This window comes from Canis lupus, chromosome 15 (genome assembly GCF_048164855.1).
Source record: "Canis lupus baileyi chromosome 15, mCanLup2.hap1, whole genome shotgun sequence".
Classification (NCBI taxonomy): Eukaryota; Metazoa; Chordata; class Mammalia; order Carnivora; family Canidae; genus Canis; species Canis lupus.
The window spans coordinates 14,248,987-14,264,982 of NC_132852.1; the positions used below are offsets into that span (position 1 = coordinate 14,248,987).

The window sequence follows — 15,996 nt, forward strand, 5'->3', positions numbered from 1 at the left end:
CCCTGTTTATCTGTTCTAATGCCCCTTGTTTTATTTATTTTTTTAAGATTTTATTTATTTATTCATGACAGATACAGAGAGAGAGGCAGAGGGAGAAGCAGGCTCCATGCAGGGAGCCCAATGTGTTACTCGATCCCAAGACTCCAGGATCACACCCTGAGCTGAAGGCAGGCGCTAAACCACTGAGCCACCCAGGGATCCCCTTTTACCCCTTGTTTTAAAATCTGTTTTGCCTGGTAGTCATGAAGCTATCTCAGCCCCTTTTAGTTAGTGTTTTCATGGTTTATCTTTTTCCATCCTTTCACCTTCATTACTTCTGAATTCTTAGATTTAAAATGTTTCCCTAGTAAGCCATATATATAGTTGCCTTTGGTTTATTATCCAGTCTTAAAACCTTTGCCTTTTAATGGAAATATTTAGTTCATTTACATTTAATGCTATTAGTGATATATTTGGGTTTGAGCTTATTGTCTTATTGTTTGTTTTCTTTTAGTACTGTCTTTGTTCCTTCTTTGCCTTCTTTTGGAATAGTCAAGTATTTTTTAAATTTCATATTCCCTCCCATATTAGATCATTAGTAATATAGTCTTTTATTTTTTTTGCTGTGTCCCTAGTGATTATATCATGCATCCTTGCATTATTAGAAGCTACCTTAAATTAATGTTTTTACTTTTTTCCAGGCCGTACAAGAATTTTAAAAGACTTCAACTCTATTCCCTTTCCTCCTTCTGTGAACTTATTGGTCATGTATTTTAGTTACATGTATTTTAAATCCCACAAGATATTATTGTTTTAAAGACAGTCAGTGTTCATTTAGATTTCCCCACATCTTTACCCTTCCTGGTGTATTTCATTTCTTTCTGCTTTAGTGTGCTTCCATTTGGGTTATTTTCCTTCTGCTTGAAGAACTCCCTTTAGTATTTTTTCTAGTGCAGATCTGTCAGAGTCTTTATTTCTACTTGTGAAGGACTTTTTTTCTGCATTTTCAGAATTTATGTGGGCAGTTAATTTTCTGAGCACATTGAAGATAACCATTTTGTTGTCATGTGGTTTCCCTTGATTCTTCTGAACTGCTGGAGAACAGTTGATCCTTCAAAAATAATGCATCTTTTTTTCACTGTTGATAAGGTTTTTCTCTCTATCTTTGATTTTCAGCGATTTCACTCTGATGTGCTAATGTGGTGTTCTTTCTGCAAACACTAGCAAAATTCTCCATCATTTCATCAGTGTTCTTAAACATAGTAATTAAATTCCATCTCTAAATAACTGCAATATATGAATCACCTGTAGGTCTGCCTCTCACTTTATCTGTTGTTGTTCTTGGCCTTCACATTGGGTCCTGTTTCCAGTGGATGCTGGATATTATGGATGAAGAATGATAGAAGCTCTGGCTGATACCTTCCTCCAAAGAGGATTTAATATTCTTCCAGAAGGCAGATACAATATGAGCAGATCACCTGGATCACTTGGAGGACCTGAGTTCCAATTTTTCTCTCCCTAGGACCATAAAGAAGCTGAAGCATCTGCTTCCTGTTTTAGCCTCCTCACAGCTAGGTTTTGTTTAGTTTCTCACCTCTTGCTTTCACATATGGAGCTTAGGAATGAAAAATAGCCCAATAAAAATATTGTGCAGAATGCTGGACTCACTACAGGTGCTTTCTCTGGCCCCTCGTACGCTGATGCCTTGGTGGTCTTCAGCTCAGTTTTCATCTTTTTATCCTACCGATATTGCCACTGTTCTTCACAGCCACAGTTTTAGCCTCTGTGCCTCACTGCTAGAATCAACACATGTCCCCAGGGGAGAGGAGTGGCAGTGATGTAGCTTCACCTCTTGATTTCTCTTTTCCCTGGGATCTTGGCCTTTGGTCTTAATTGCCTTAAAACAGCTAGAGGTTTGTCTGTTGCTTTTTGTTTTATTTTATTCAACCTTCATATTTTTTCCCAGCAGTGGAGAATTGGGTCTAGTACCACCTTTTTCATGACCGGGAGCTTAAGTCCCCATCTGATGAGTTTTTAAGTCATTTCTCAAAATAAATAATATTAATTGCCATATGCTTTCAATTCCCCAGGATGCGGTGTCAGCCTTACTTGCAAGAACATCAGCCGAGCTGCTGGCTGTGGAACAAGAATTAGCACAGGAAGAAGAGGAAGAACCAGGGCAGGAAGAAGAGCAAAGAGGTCCAGATGGAGATTGGTAAAAACAGTTGTTTCCTTTGGCTATTTGAGAACTCAAAGAGGATGTATTTGGTTTCTTTAGTTTCTTATAAGAAACTTACAGGGAAACCTTTAGAGATCCAGATCTTAGCCTGGAATTATGGAAGGGCAGTGCTGTGCCAGGGAGCTGCCACTAAGGGAAAGACCCTCTCCTGGGTCATTATAGAGTTGAAGAAAGCAACAGTGAAATTGCAGGCAGAGGCAGAGCTAACACAGGAAGGAGGTTCTTTGTTCCTGCTTCCTTAAGTTCTGACACTCTTTCCTGAGCTGTTGTAAATTTTAATTCTAAAAATACCTGTTTTGAAAGGTGTGGTAGTTTATTGTCAATTCATACATAAATTTAAAAACGTACTTTCTTTTTCCTTAAACTGCCAGAAGTACCATTGTACCATCTAGGTCGGGCCGGTCAAAGCACACATCTAGAAAACAGCTTCTGAGTAGTCACTTTCTGTTTGTTACCACTCCCATTCCTTTTCCTGCTCCCTCCTCATTATCCACACCCCCACCCTTTAAAAAAAAAGGAGAGAGTCCTATTGCTTTTGTCTAGATTCACACACATAGAAAGAATTCTCCTTCCTGGTTTGCACTATTTTCTCTAAAAATAAATCTTTGTCAATGTATGAGGTTTTTTTTTTTTTAAGATTTTATTTATTCATTCATGAGAGACAGAGAGAGAGGCAGAGACACAGGCACAGGGAGAAGCAGGCTCCATGCAGGGAGCCTGACATGGGACTTGATCCCAGGTTCCCTGGGCTGAAGGCAGCGCTAAACCGCTGAGCCACCTGGGCTGCCCTGTATGAGTTTTTAAAGTATGTAGGTAAAATTATTTGGATTGATTTTAATGTATATGCAGTTGCTTATGCTGTTATGTTTGAACTACTGTTAACACATGTGTATAGCATGCATATACATATGTGTGTATAAAACTTGTTAGAAGCCAACAATGACAAGATAGGTCACAAATAAACTCTTGGACATTTGGAAGGAACAGCTTACTACAGTGTGGCAAAAAGGTACAGATATAAACTTAGGTCTTATCAGAAGCCCTTTACAATGGTTACCAATCAGAGCACTGCAAAAAAAAGAGAGAGATTGTAAGGCTCATCATGGTATTTTTGAATACTAAGCCTTCTTTGTGTGTATAAAATATAATTCGCTTCATATACATTTCAAAAAATACACATGGTATGTAGCATAAAGGAATTTAGAGTTCCCAGAATTCAATTCTAGCTCCGCCCCCTGTGCTCACTGCATGACTAGGTGTTTAATTACTGGCATGTGCCAATTTGTCAGAATGTCTCCAATCACAATTGCACTTGGATGTCCAGTTATCAGTGGAAAAAGTGTTTCTGTTCTAAGGACATGCAACAAAGCATGAGATATTGCTGGTACTACTGCCCTCCTGTCAATGCGGTTTATACGGACTATATATACACCGTTATGTACATTCTGGACGCACTACCCCAGCCCATGCCATGGCTTCTGGTAGAGACAAGATCGTTTGGCATTAGGATTCTTATTTCAGTAGTAAAACCCCCTTTACACAGATAGGGTTTTACCCCTGCTAGACTGTAAGCACAGTTGATAATGGATATATATTTTTTAAGATTTTATTTTTAAGTAATCTCTACACCCAACCTGGGGCTCGAACTTATAACCTCAAGATCATGAGTCACGTGCTCTCTGACTGAGCCAGCCAGGCACCCCAATAATGGAGCTTTTCCATGCTTATGTCTTCATTTGCTTTTAGCGGAGTCCCTCCATCCTGTTGTCTGACTCACTTTACAATAAATAAATAACTGATATCGAGTTACATTATAGTGAGTGTCAGGTTTTTAAATGATGGGGTTACATTTTATATGTGCTTTTCAAAATATTTCTATTTTAATACCTGGGAATCCGGTCAAACTTCATTAATTTAACTGCTTAGTACCGAAGCGTGGTGATTTTGCTGCATTTTGCTAGAGTCAGATGGCGATTGTATCTTTCATGAGTGTTTCAGGAGCGGTTGGAGGCACGCGTGAGCCCCCCACCCACGCGCCCCATTCCCTGCCCTGCTCGCGGAGCACCCCTGCTTGACCTAGGGTGTGTTTCCTTTTGTCTTGTCTCACCACAGGTTAACGATGCTGCGAGAGGCCTCCGACGAAATTGCGTCTGAAGAAGAGGCCGAGGTGAAGTCGCCGGAGGGCAGCAGCCGTCCGGGGGGCTGGTGCTCGAGCCCGAGCGCACCTGTCGGGCAGGAGGACGCGGGCAGGAGGGAAAGCCGCTGCGCGGAGGGCGGTGGCCGTCAGGCACCTGCGGGGCTGTGCACCCTGGTGAGGACCGGCCACTGGCTCCAACACCGATGCAAGTCTGCCTCTCGCCCCGATTCCGTGTTAGGATCGTGGGCCAAAGCTGCTCTGGATAGGCGTTTGTGGCGATAGGCTGTAGGAGGCATTGGAAATGTTGTAAAAATTTTTAATGGGCCCCAAATATTCATTCTTCACTTAAATTTTATATTAGAAGACAAATAGTGGGGTACCTGGGAGGTTCAGTCAGTTAAGCGTCTACCTTTGGGTCAGGTCATAATCTCAGGGTCCTGGGATCGAGCCCCGCATCGGGCACCCTGCTCAGCGGGGAGTCTGCTTCTCCCTCCCCTTCTGCCTGCCACTCCCCCTGCTTGTGCCCTCTCTCTGTCAAATAAAGTCTTAAAAAAAAAAAAAAGATGAATAGTGCCATTTAGGTCCTGAGAATATATACTAAAAGCATTTCCAGAATGACTACCAGATTGCAGGGTGACTGCTTAATTGTGTTAAGTTTTGTAAATGTTGTCAGTTTAGTTCAGTTTCAAACCTGAAGTGAATGTTTAAAGTTCATGTCGGTCAGGTGGTGTTCTGGTTGGAGCGAGCCTGCTCCGGAACGTGGCAGTGAGTCGGGTTCCGTGCAGGTGCCAGCCAAGTTAGGCAGCAGCAAGTTTGCCGGTTTGAGTGAGAGACGTTGGTGGAGATGAGGAATCACATTTAGCTTGGAGGATGCTGGCAGACTTGGGATGTTGGTAATGGGGTCTTGGAAATTCCAGTTCTTTATTCCTGGGGAAAATAGTATTGTACCCTGACCAAAGGAAGACTTGCTTCGATAAAGGAGGTAGGCAGGTGGGAATCCTTTTATACACAGAAGATCAACAATAAACATCTGCCTACGCCTGTACAGTTTGTATTTTCAGAACCTTCTGTTGTTACTTACCTTTTATTTTTCATTACATTTCCAAAGAGACAGTAAAAATCCAAACTCAGCTTCACAGTGTTGCTGTTTTTATATACGTTATAATTGCATATGCTATGTGAGCCTGTTACTTTGTAGTATATTTTCATTTTCTTGTATATAATTGCTTGTATCATTATTCGGGAAAAAAAAAACACTAATTGGAATGGTGAACAGTGTGGGTTTTTTTTAAGATTTTATTTATTTATTTGACAGAAAGAGCATGAGCAAGGGGAGTGGCAGGCAGAGGGAGAGGGAGAAGCAGGCTCCCCGCTGAGCAGGGAGCCTGATGCAGGGCTCGACCCCAGGACCCTGGGATCATGACCTGAGCAGAAGGCAGGCACTCAACCACCTGAGCCACCCAGGCGCCCCATGGTGAACAGTGTTTAATGGTGAAGTATCCTCTACAGAACCACATTTCCCCTCTCTAAACCTCAGCCTTCGGTCGTGTGGCTCTGATGTTAGAGGCAGCACCCGCATTTATGGGCGCCCTGTGTTCCCCCCTGCAGGTAACTTCCTAACTCAGTGGGAAGCCCTCCCCCTGGGTTCCCATCAGGATTAACACCCCAGCCTTTCTCTCCCAAGTGGCCTCAGTGCTGGGTGAGGCTCTGTCGTGAGACTCGATGCTGCTTTTGTGCTTAGAAGAAAGGAGTGGAAATGTATCCATGTCCATCCGCTCCTGACAAATTTCTGCCTTCCTTTCCAGGTTGATAAAGAGACAAACACGGATGAGGCAGGGGATGCCGGGGTGGCCGTGCGCCCCAAAGACCGCAGCGGCCTGAGCGCTCGGCAGCGCCCCTTCGTGCGGAGCAGCGTGATCGTGCGCTCGCAGACCTTCTCCCCCGGGGAGCGGAACCAGTACATCTGCCGGGTAAGGGGGACAGTGCCCTGCCCTCCCGCCAGCCGGTGGCCCACCGATGACAAGAGACTGCGCACCAGCAGTCTTCAGACTCCCAACTGTGGCTCGCCGTTTGCTGTACAAATGGCTAGAAATGCTATAAAACATACACAAAATATCACACTCATATGGGTCTTTTGAGGTTGGGTTCTTGTTTTTTTTCTTTTCCTAAATTTAATGTCTCATTAACTCTCAGCCATTTATTTGGCAAGCATGTGAAATTAAGGACCTGGCTGCTGAGTGTATTTGTACTTCGGTCTGTTTTAGAAACTTAAAATGACTCGAGACTTAAATATTTTTTTATATTCCTGCTGTATATCATCCATGCTTCACACCGTTGTTAATCCTGCAGAACCAAAATTGCGACTTGGGTTTCAGAACAAAAATCATCTTTTGATAATGCCTCCAGACACCGAATCAGATTCATAGGCCTGTAGAGAATGTGGTGGGATTTGCATCCGTTTGCCAAGTTCTACTTCCAGAAGTATTTACGACCTCTAGTAATATAGATTAATATTACAAAATGGCTTAGGAAATGCTTCCAGAATTCTGAATGTATTCATTCAATTCAACAAACATTTTTATTAAGCGCCTGCTGCTAAGCATGTTTCTAGACACCTGGTTGGAATTCCTCTGTGAACAGAAGAGCCCCAGAGCCCTGCCCTTGCAGAGCTTACATCCTTGTGAGTTGAGCCAAACAATTAACCTGTTGAACCAATTACGAAGTGTCTTGGGTGGGGACCGATTCTCTGGAAAACAGTAGAGCAAGTTAAGGGGGATTGGGAATGATGAAAACAAAGGTCTTAGGTTTAAATAGGATTCAAAGTAGGTGTCATTGAGAAGGTGCTGTTTCAGCCAAGCCCTGAAGCAGATGAAGGGGTGAGCACGGGCTGTCTGGGCCAAGAGCCATCTAGGTGGTCCTAAATTTGACTGAACTCTGACCTTGTTATAACCCCATGTGTTATACAGACCTTCCTTTTTAAAAAGGAATATTATAAAAAATAAAAATAAAAATAAAATAAAATAAATGAATTTTGCAAATTAGCTTCAAATACAAAGGATAATTGTATTTCCAAGTATGTATCATCTCAGTGCATGAGTTCTGATAACTACCACCAAAAGGCAATTGTCGAAATTATGTAAGAAAACGTAATTGTTTAAGAAAAACATTGAACCGAGAAAAACTTGTTTGGGGAAGATTTTCTTAAAGAAAAAAAACTCATTACTACCTGCTTTATCTGATAAACTTCTCAGCGCTAAACCACTAGCACTCTGTTATGCAGTAATTTTCTTTTTCTTTCTTTCTTTCTTTTCTTTTTTTTTTTTTTTTATCCTTTGTTGCCAGCTGAATCGAAGTGACAGTGACAGTTCAACCCTGGCTAAAAAATCACTGTTTGTGAGAAACTCCACTGAACGGCGCAGTTTGAGAGTCAAAAGGGTATGTATTCCCTCGGCGACATCTCCCTGCCTCTGACCAATCCAGAATCACAAATTGTGAAGCATAAATAACCAGGACTGCTGAGCGTCATTGCTGTGTGCTCTTGGGCCACTGAATGAAGCCACTGTCATTCCAGAGAGACACAGCTGTTGTGTTAGTTACGGAGACAGAGAGATGGTGTGCTTGCAAGCAGAGATTCAGGGCTGGCTTGGATCCTCTGATCATTAAGCCAGGAAATTCACTTTGCAATATGGATGAAAAAGGGTTTTGCAGAGCGCACTGATGGCCCTGTGTCTCCACACTGCATCTGGCTCTCAAGCAAGAGTGTAGCACCTCGTACCTTTTCGGAGGGACAGATATTCTGGTAAAGGAGTACACAGTATTAGCTACTTAAAAGAATCTTACTTGGTTGAGTCTCTGACTTTTGATTTTGGCTCAGATCATGATCTCAGGGTTATGAGATCGAACCCATGTCAGGCTCAGTGCTGAACGCAGAGTCTGCTTCTCCCTCTCCCTCTACTCCAGCTCATACACATGCCTGCTCTCTCTCAAATGTATAAAATCTTCAGGAAAAAAATAAAAAGGAAGGAAGGAGCTCATCTGATTAGGAGAATCTAAAAGACTATGTGTAGGAGGTCCATGGGCAAACCCTCCACAGCCATGCTTCTTTCTCCACCCATGCCCCCACACAGAGCCACTTGTCAAACATTGGCCAGCATGCCGCTGCACATCGGAGTCCTCAGAAAGGCTGCATGTACATAACCCCTAGGAAGGATTTCTGGTTCTGAAAAGCAAGTAATACAGTCACCGAGAGTGTATCTAGGTGATTCTGCTGTGTACTAAGTTCATTAGAGCAGAGGTTGAGTAGAGGGAACCTGATAAGAATATTACAGAATGTTGGAGAATGTTACAGTGATATGTGTTGGGTGAGGAGGAGCCAGTACAAGCTTTCCAGCCCTGGGCAAGGCTCTGGAACAGGAAGGGGCCAGCAGGCCCTCCCCCCGCCATCTGTCATGAGCACCACTGTCGTCCAGATCATCAAGCCCGAGTTCTTCTCAAATTGGAGTCTCTGCTCTTGCATCAAATAGTACCAGTTTTTATTCGTAACCTTTTATTTTCCATTCCCCCTGCCAACAGCGTAGGCAAAAAATACTCCCCTTGTTCCCCTCTGCTTATGCAATCTTACCCAGCCTTGTTTGACTTCCTTTTGTCAAGCAAGCATGACCAGCCCTGAATCATCTCTCCTTTCCATGACTTCCCATGGCCCAGAAGGCACAGCTCCACTGCTCACTGCTGGAGGCCTTCAAGGTGAAGAAGTGAGGCTTCTCTCCCTGGGGTTTGGCCTGCCACCCTCCACCCACCTCCCCAGCAGACATTTATTAACATATACTCAATAATTGTTTCATAATAAATGGGTAAGATTGGCCCTGGGAAGAGCACCATGGTTCACTGATGAAAGTGATATCAGACCATGGGAAATCGAGGAAGGAGTTGGGATTTAGGCCTATCGATGAGAGGAGGGGCTCGGAATCTTAGCCGTGCTGACCAGCTGCGTTCTGGCCCACACCTATGGAAAGGACGGCTCAGGGGTAAGCTCTGGGGGTGCAGTCTTGTGTCCTGAAATGGACGAAGCATGAGTTTCTTGTATTTCTTTTTCACAGAGGGTGACTCTGTGCAGTAAGTTAGCCAGGTTAGGAGAGGCTGTACTAGGACATCAACTTAAATAAATCTCTGTGGTTTAAAACAATAAAAGTTTATTTCTCATTTATCTACTTGTTCATCGCAGGTTGGCTAGATGTGCATGTGTCTTCACTCAGGACTCCCCCTGATCGGGCCTCGGCCTCTGAATCTTTGCTGTCGTGCTAGTAGGGAACAGAAATTGCACATGGCACACTGGCTTTGAAAGGCCACTCCCTGGAAATGGTGCCCATCACTGCCCCTCACCTTTCATTGGCCAAAGCGAGTCACTTGGCCAGTTGGCACCTCACTTCAAGGGAGTGAAGAAATGCTTGCCATCCTGTGCCAGGGAGGACGGAGAGCAGAGTAATGAGCACGCACATAATAAGGGTGTCCCGTTGTGTTTTCTAACTCTGCAGACGGTGTGCCAGCCAGTCCTGAGAAGAACAGCACCAGAACGCCCAGTGCGCACATCTCTAGACCTAGAACTGGACCTTCAGGCGTCTCTCACCCGGCAGAGCCGCCTCAATGACGAGCTGCAGGCCCTCAGGGGCTTGAGGCAAAAGCTGGAGGAGCTGAAAGCTCAGGGAGAGACTGAACTGCCGCCGGGTGTGCTAGAAGATGAGAGATTCCAGAAGCTCCTGAAACAAGCTGAGAAACAGGTACTCTGGAACCCCACGGTCCCCCTGCAAAGAGCCAGGTCCTAAAGCCTGCCCCGTGGGAGGCCTCCCATTTTCAGCTCCGTTTGATGAAGTCTTCAGGTCCTTTCCCTGGAACTCAGAGCACTGTTTTCTCATTGTCATAGGCTTTTTTATTTTTTAACCGAGGATATTGCTAAGAGAGTGGTCCTGCCAAGGGACAGATAGGAGGTCCTCCAGCCTGACCCCACCGGCCGTGAGGGAGAGTAGTGGTCTCTGTTTCTGCTCAGCAGCAACACAAGACTTGGCTAATCAGTCCAGCATAACTTTTAATATAAATGACAAATTTCATTTGACTTTTCTGGGTAGCTCTTTAAGATTCATTAACCACCTCAGTTGTAAATGCATTGTTAATTTTAATGCTTCTAAATTTTCTCTTTCTTTCTTTCAAAAAAGATCATGCTCCACATATTGGCATCATCCCCTTCCACCATACAAGTAACTATGCAAAATAAGATAAAATCACTGATTAAGGGATCCCTGGGTGGCGCAGCGGTTTGGCGCCTGCCTTTGGCCCAGGGCGCGATCCTGGAGACCCAGGATCGAATCCCACATCAGGCTCCCGGTGCATGGAGCCTGCTTCTCCCTCTGCCTGTGTCTCTGCCTCTCTCTCTCTCTCTCTGTGACTATCATAAATAAATAAAAATTAAAAAAAAAAAAATTAAATCTTTAAAAAAAAAAAAATCACTGATTAAAAACTAGGGTATTTTTAAGGGAATATTTCCATTGGTCTGCCACCTATCTACAACCAAAATGTTCTAGAACCTGCATGTTTATCCAACTGGTTTATTCTCTGAAGTTTAGAATTCATATTTGGGTGTAAGAGAGTGTATCCACATCCATATGTAATAAACATATGGAATTTTCCACATAACTGAAATATTACAAGTGCCAAAACATTCTCTTTCAACCATTTTGAATGGAAATCTGAAATAGACTAGAAACTTTCTTAAACTAATAGAAAATCTTGTCCATAATCTAAACTTCCCTTTTTGGGCCATACTTATCGTTTGGTCACTAATGTGTGGTACTGTAGGGAAACTGAGTCGTTTAATGGACTAGCACTACTGATCCTGGATGGAACTCAGAAACTTAATGAATGAATTTTAGGAATCAAACTGATCCCAATAATTTATAAAGAAAGTTTAAGCAACAAAACATATTACATATCAGTATTATGTCCTACCTGATAGAGAGAACCCTTGGCATACAATAGAACATCGGTAACTATCTATCTCTCTGTTGAGTGGGGAGTTGAGTTGTAGGCCAAATGTTTGGTACTGTAGTGACTACCAGAATAATTAGACACTGCCGTGCGGTCTAAGAACTTATGGGTTGATAAAGGAGATGAGCCAGATATACCAGGTCCTCAAGAGAAGTCACTTTCTAGTGAGATCAGGTTTCATGGAGGAAGTAGCAAAATGGTCTTGAAGGCGGGTAGTGGGACTTTCATCCACAGTGGGTGGAGAGGCCAGGGGCTGCTGGAACCTGCAATAGTCAATGTCCAGGGTAACTTCCGTCCATGGACATGAGCCCACAGAGAGCAGTGCCACAGTGTGGCCATCTGTTTGCACCATGGAAGACTGCACTGAAGGGTGAAATCCCAACTCATGTTTGTCACCTTGATAATAACCATTGCTTTCATTCTCTTGAGTCTTTCAATTCATCATTAACCATCATTTCAAATTCTTGGTTTGCTTTGACTAACATTAATGTAATGGAGAAGCATCACAATCTTTTTTTTTTTTCATCATCACAATCTTTTCACCCTTACAGGTCAAAGGCTTTCAAGCTTGATTAGAGTTTTATAACTGTAGATTTATTTATTTATTTATTTATTTTTATTTTATGATAGTCACAGAGAGAGAGGCAGAGACATAGGCAGAGGGAGAAGCAGGCTCCATGCACCGGGAGCCCGATGTGGGATTTGATCCCGGGTCTCCAGGATCGCGCCCTGGGCCAAAGGCAGGCGCCAAACCGCTGCGCCACCCAGGGATCCCATAACTGTAGATTTAAATAGAGCATTGCATCTTTGGGGTTTTTTGGTTGTTTATTTGTTTTTGATTCATCATGATCTGAAATTCTAGATCTTTGGATATCAATAATTGTAAAAACTTTGGGATTTTTTTTAACCTTATATCATATTGTTAAATTCATCCATGAACTGCTCATTATTCTACTTTTTTTTTTTTAAGATTTTTTTAATTTATTCATGAGAGACACACACACACACAGAGAGAGAGAGGTAGAGACACAGGCAGAGGGAAAGGCAGGCTCCATGCAGGGAGCCGGGTCTCCAGGATAATGCCCTGGGCCGAAGGCAGCACTAAACTGCTGAGCCACCCAGGCTGCCCTATTCTACTTTGTTTTGACTGCTATCTTATCTCCAGTGTGTAGAGAGAAGCTCAGTAAAGCAAAAAGTTGGTTATTTGAAAAAAATTAAACAAAAATAAAGCTCTGGCAAGATCAATGAAGAGAAGATACATGTACAGAAAATTATAAAAGTAAAGAGGGATAGAATTATAGATAATTTTGAAATGTAAAAGATAATTGAATAATATCAAAGATACAGGCCCACAATTTGGACAAATATCTAGGAAAATAGAACAAAGGAGAATGGATGAAGGGGAAAAAAACATCAAAAATCCTATACCTCTTAAAGTGAAAGCAATGATTAAAAATCTATCCACAATGAAAATATAGGTCTAGATGTTCTGTTGGCAAGTTCTACAAACTTTCAAAGATTATCTCAATTTTATAAATTTCCAGACACCAGAAAAAGAGAGAACACTTCACAACTTGTTCTATGTGACCAACATCCCTAATACCAAAACTAGACAAAGATTTTACCAAAAGGAAAACTCACAGGCCAGTTTCATCCATAAGTATAGATGCAAAAATCCTAAACAAAATATTAGTAAATATCATCCAGCAATATATTTAAAAGATAATATATTTTGACCATGTTGAATTACACAAGGATGTTTTAGCATTAGAAAAATCTGTTAGTACAACGAATCCCCTCAGCAGATTAAGGAGAAAAATCATTTGATCAACTCAATAGACGCAGGAAAAATATTGATAAATGTCCATATTCATTCATGTTTAAAACTCTTGAGAAGTTAAGAAGAGATGACCTCTTTAACTTGATAGAGAATAACTGAAAGCAAATGCGATCCTAAGTAGACAAACATTGGAATCATTCCCTTTATAATCAGACACAGGCATTCAACACTCTTCTGTCCAACATTGTATTAGAAATTCTAACCGATGTAAGGCAGGGAAAAAGTAGAAGCAGAGAGATGGGAAAGGAGGAGATAACACGATCAGCACTGGCAAATACCATGACTGCATAATTAAAAATCCACAAGTTACTACAAAGAATAAGAGAGTTTAACAAGATGTGTAAGTTGAAGAATCATTTACAAAGTCCATTGAATTGCTACTCTACACCAGCCGGAAACAACTAGAAATTTTAAGTATGAAGATATGTTTTACCACAGTATCAAAGAAGATCAAGTATCAAGGAATAAATTTAACAAAAATTTATATTATGTTAAAGGAAAAACTTTTAATAACCTTATGAAGAGAGTAAAACAAAACAAGACACCTAAATTCATGAGGAAGTACATACTACATTCATGCAGAGCAGAGGCCTGCAAACTTTCCCTGTACGGACATGAGAAGAAATATTTTGGCCCGAAGGTTCTCATTCACTACCTCTAAACTCTGCCGTGTAGCACCAGAGCCACCACAGACAAGATATACACCAATGGTTGCCATGTGTTCTAAGAAAACTTTACAAAAACAGATGCAGGCCATAGTTTGCCAGCCCTGATCCAGAGGAAGAATTACTATCATGGAAATAGTCGATTCTTCTTAAAATGCACCACAGATTCGATGTCATTCCAAGCAGAATGCCTACGTGGATCTTCATCGAAGTTGATGCCGTTAATGGAAAAAGGATAAAGCATAGCCAAGACACTTTTGGAGAAGAAAAACAGAGAGTGGGACTTGCCCTGCAAGAAATCAGGAGTTGTCAAGCTGGGAAAGTGGATAGATAGTAAATACGCGGTGGCGGAGCCAAGAGACCGATTGATGGCATGAAAGAAGGGCCCAGAGACAGACGCACGTGCGTGTAGAGCATTGCTGTGAGGAGGTCAGAGGGACTGTCAGTGAAGCTGGGAAAAAGATCATCTGTATGGGAAAAGATGGCATTGGATCCCTGCCTTACCCACAAAAATCAACTCCAAGTAGACTAAGGACTTAAATGTCAAAAACAAAAGTTGAAAACTCATAGTGAGAAATGTGAGGTGCAGCTTTTCATGTTTCAACTTTCGTATCTCTGTGTCCTCCCTACCTGGAGATCAGGCCGATTGGAGCAGAATTGATGAATCGTGAATGCTGTGATGGGAAGCCACTGAAGGTGTCTTAAGAGGAGGCTTCTCTGGGAAGCCTGTGGTGGAGTTGTGCATGCGACATTGGCCAGTCCACTTTCCAGAAATTATGAGAGGAGCTTGGGCAGGATCCAAGCTGTCTGATCCTGATGAAAAGCAGCAGGGCTGAAGCATCCTTTCAGTGATCAAAGTATCGTAAATGCACTATTTCCTAAGTGGCCTTAGTCTTTGATTGCTTAGAACTCTTAAGACTTTTGCTGGTGTTAAGTAGATGATTGGAAGTATGCAAGTTTTTAGGGTGACTCTTGCTTTCCTTCCTCATTAAAGAAATCCTTAGTGCAAGTAGATGAAAACGGAGAGGTATAGAAGCCAACAAGCAAAGAGAGCTTCAGGGCTGACTCAGATGTGTTGCTGAGTCTCTAAAACCTGCGCTCAAGGAAGAGTTGAGGTTTGATGCACACGTGTTCATTTTAATGTCCTTTAATGAGACAGTCGAGAATGCATGTCCTCAGCTGCAGAAAATTCTGGGAGGGCTTTCTTGGGGAACTTGAGCAGAACTGCACCATATAAAGGAGAAACACTTCTTTAAAGCAAGTCTTTCCTCTCCTGGGCACCTAGCAGGCAAACCTGTCAATACGCCAAGGGACCGACGAGGCCACCTTCCTGCTGCTTCTGTGTTACAGAACCTTACGGTGGATATTCCATCCCACTTTGGCAAAAGTCTCCCCTGCCTCATTAAAGCCTGCTGAACTTGCTTTGCCAGCTCTGATTTTATCCTGTTTTGAGTTTTGCTCGCCACTTGTCCGCCACTAGAATACACAGTTGCCTCTTGACCTGCTGGTGGATGAAAAAAATACAGCAGAGAGAGAGAGAGATGGGAAACGGTCGGTGGCCTCAGGGGAAGTTGGCCACCTGAGGCCGAGGCCCTGCCATCGAGGTCAGGCATGGTGTGGTGTGGGGATCTCAGTCCCAGCTATGCCTTTGGTGGCCCTGAGACCGAGTATCCCTGGAATACCAGGGCTCAGGGATATTATCAGGTCAAGCCTAGGGACTAAGGGAAGCACCGCTTCGTGCCTGAGCCTCAACAATCCTGAGACGGTGCTGATCCCAGCTCCCGTGTAATGTTCACGGTCACAATCTGGAAGATAAAGGCCGTGATAGGGAGAGAGGGGCCTGCTCACACTTCCCAGGCTGCCGAGGTCCCTGACTGCCCTTGGTTTTCGGGCCTATCATACATTTTCCCTGGCGGAAGTCATCATGGGAACGTTGGGCAGATTTTCCAGGCATAATACAAAGTTGAACTAAATTCCCTTGCGAGTGATCTCCCTGAAAACTGGGATAGCTGTCATTCGGGCAGCTGTTTATGTCACGTGGGCAGTGTTTCCCCCTCTCTTCTCCTAATTATTAGCATTTTGATTGTCCCCATTGTGAGTC

At 43.0% G+C, this 15,996-nt stretch overlaps 1 protein-coding gene across 7 annotated transcripts in view; it reads left to right on the forward strand.

Moving 5' to 3' along the window:
* WWC2 (WW and C2 domain containing 2) overlaps positions 1-15,996 on the forward strand; it is a 204,863-nt gene that overhangs the window by 172,077 nt on the left and 16,790 nt on the right. For all 7 annotated transcript variants that reach the window (XM_072775906.1, XM_072775905.1, XM_072775902.1 and 4 more), the window contains 5 exons: positions 2,070-2,194; positions 4,331-4,529; positions 6,161-6,325; positions 7,698-7,790; positions 9,887-10,129. In XM_072775906.1, the coding sequence (XP_072632007.1) occupies positions 2,070-2,194; positions 4,331-4,529; positions 6,161-6,325; positions 7,698-7,790; positions 9,887-10,129 (825 nt within the window). The remainder of the gene's footprint in view (positions 1-2,069; positions 2,195-4,330; positions 4,530-6,160; positions 6,326-7,697; positions 7,791-9,886; positions 10,130-15,996) is intronic.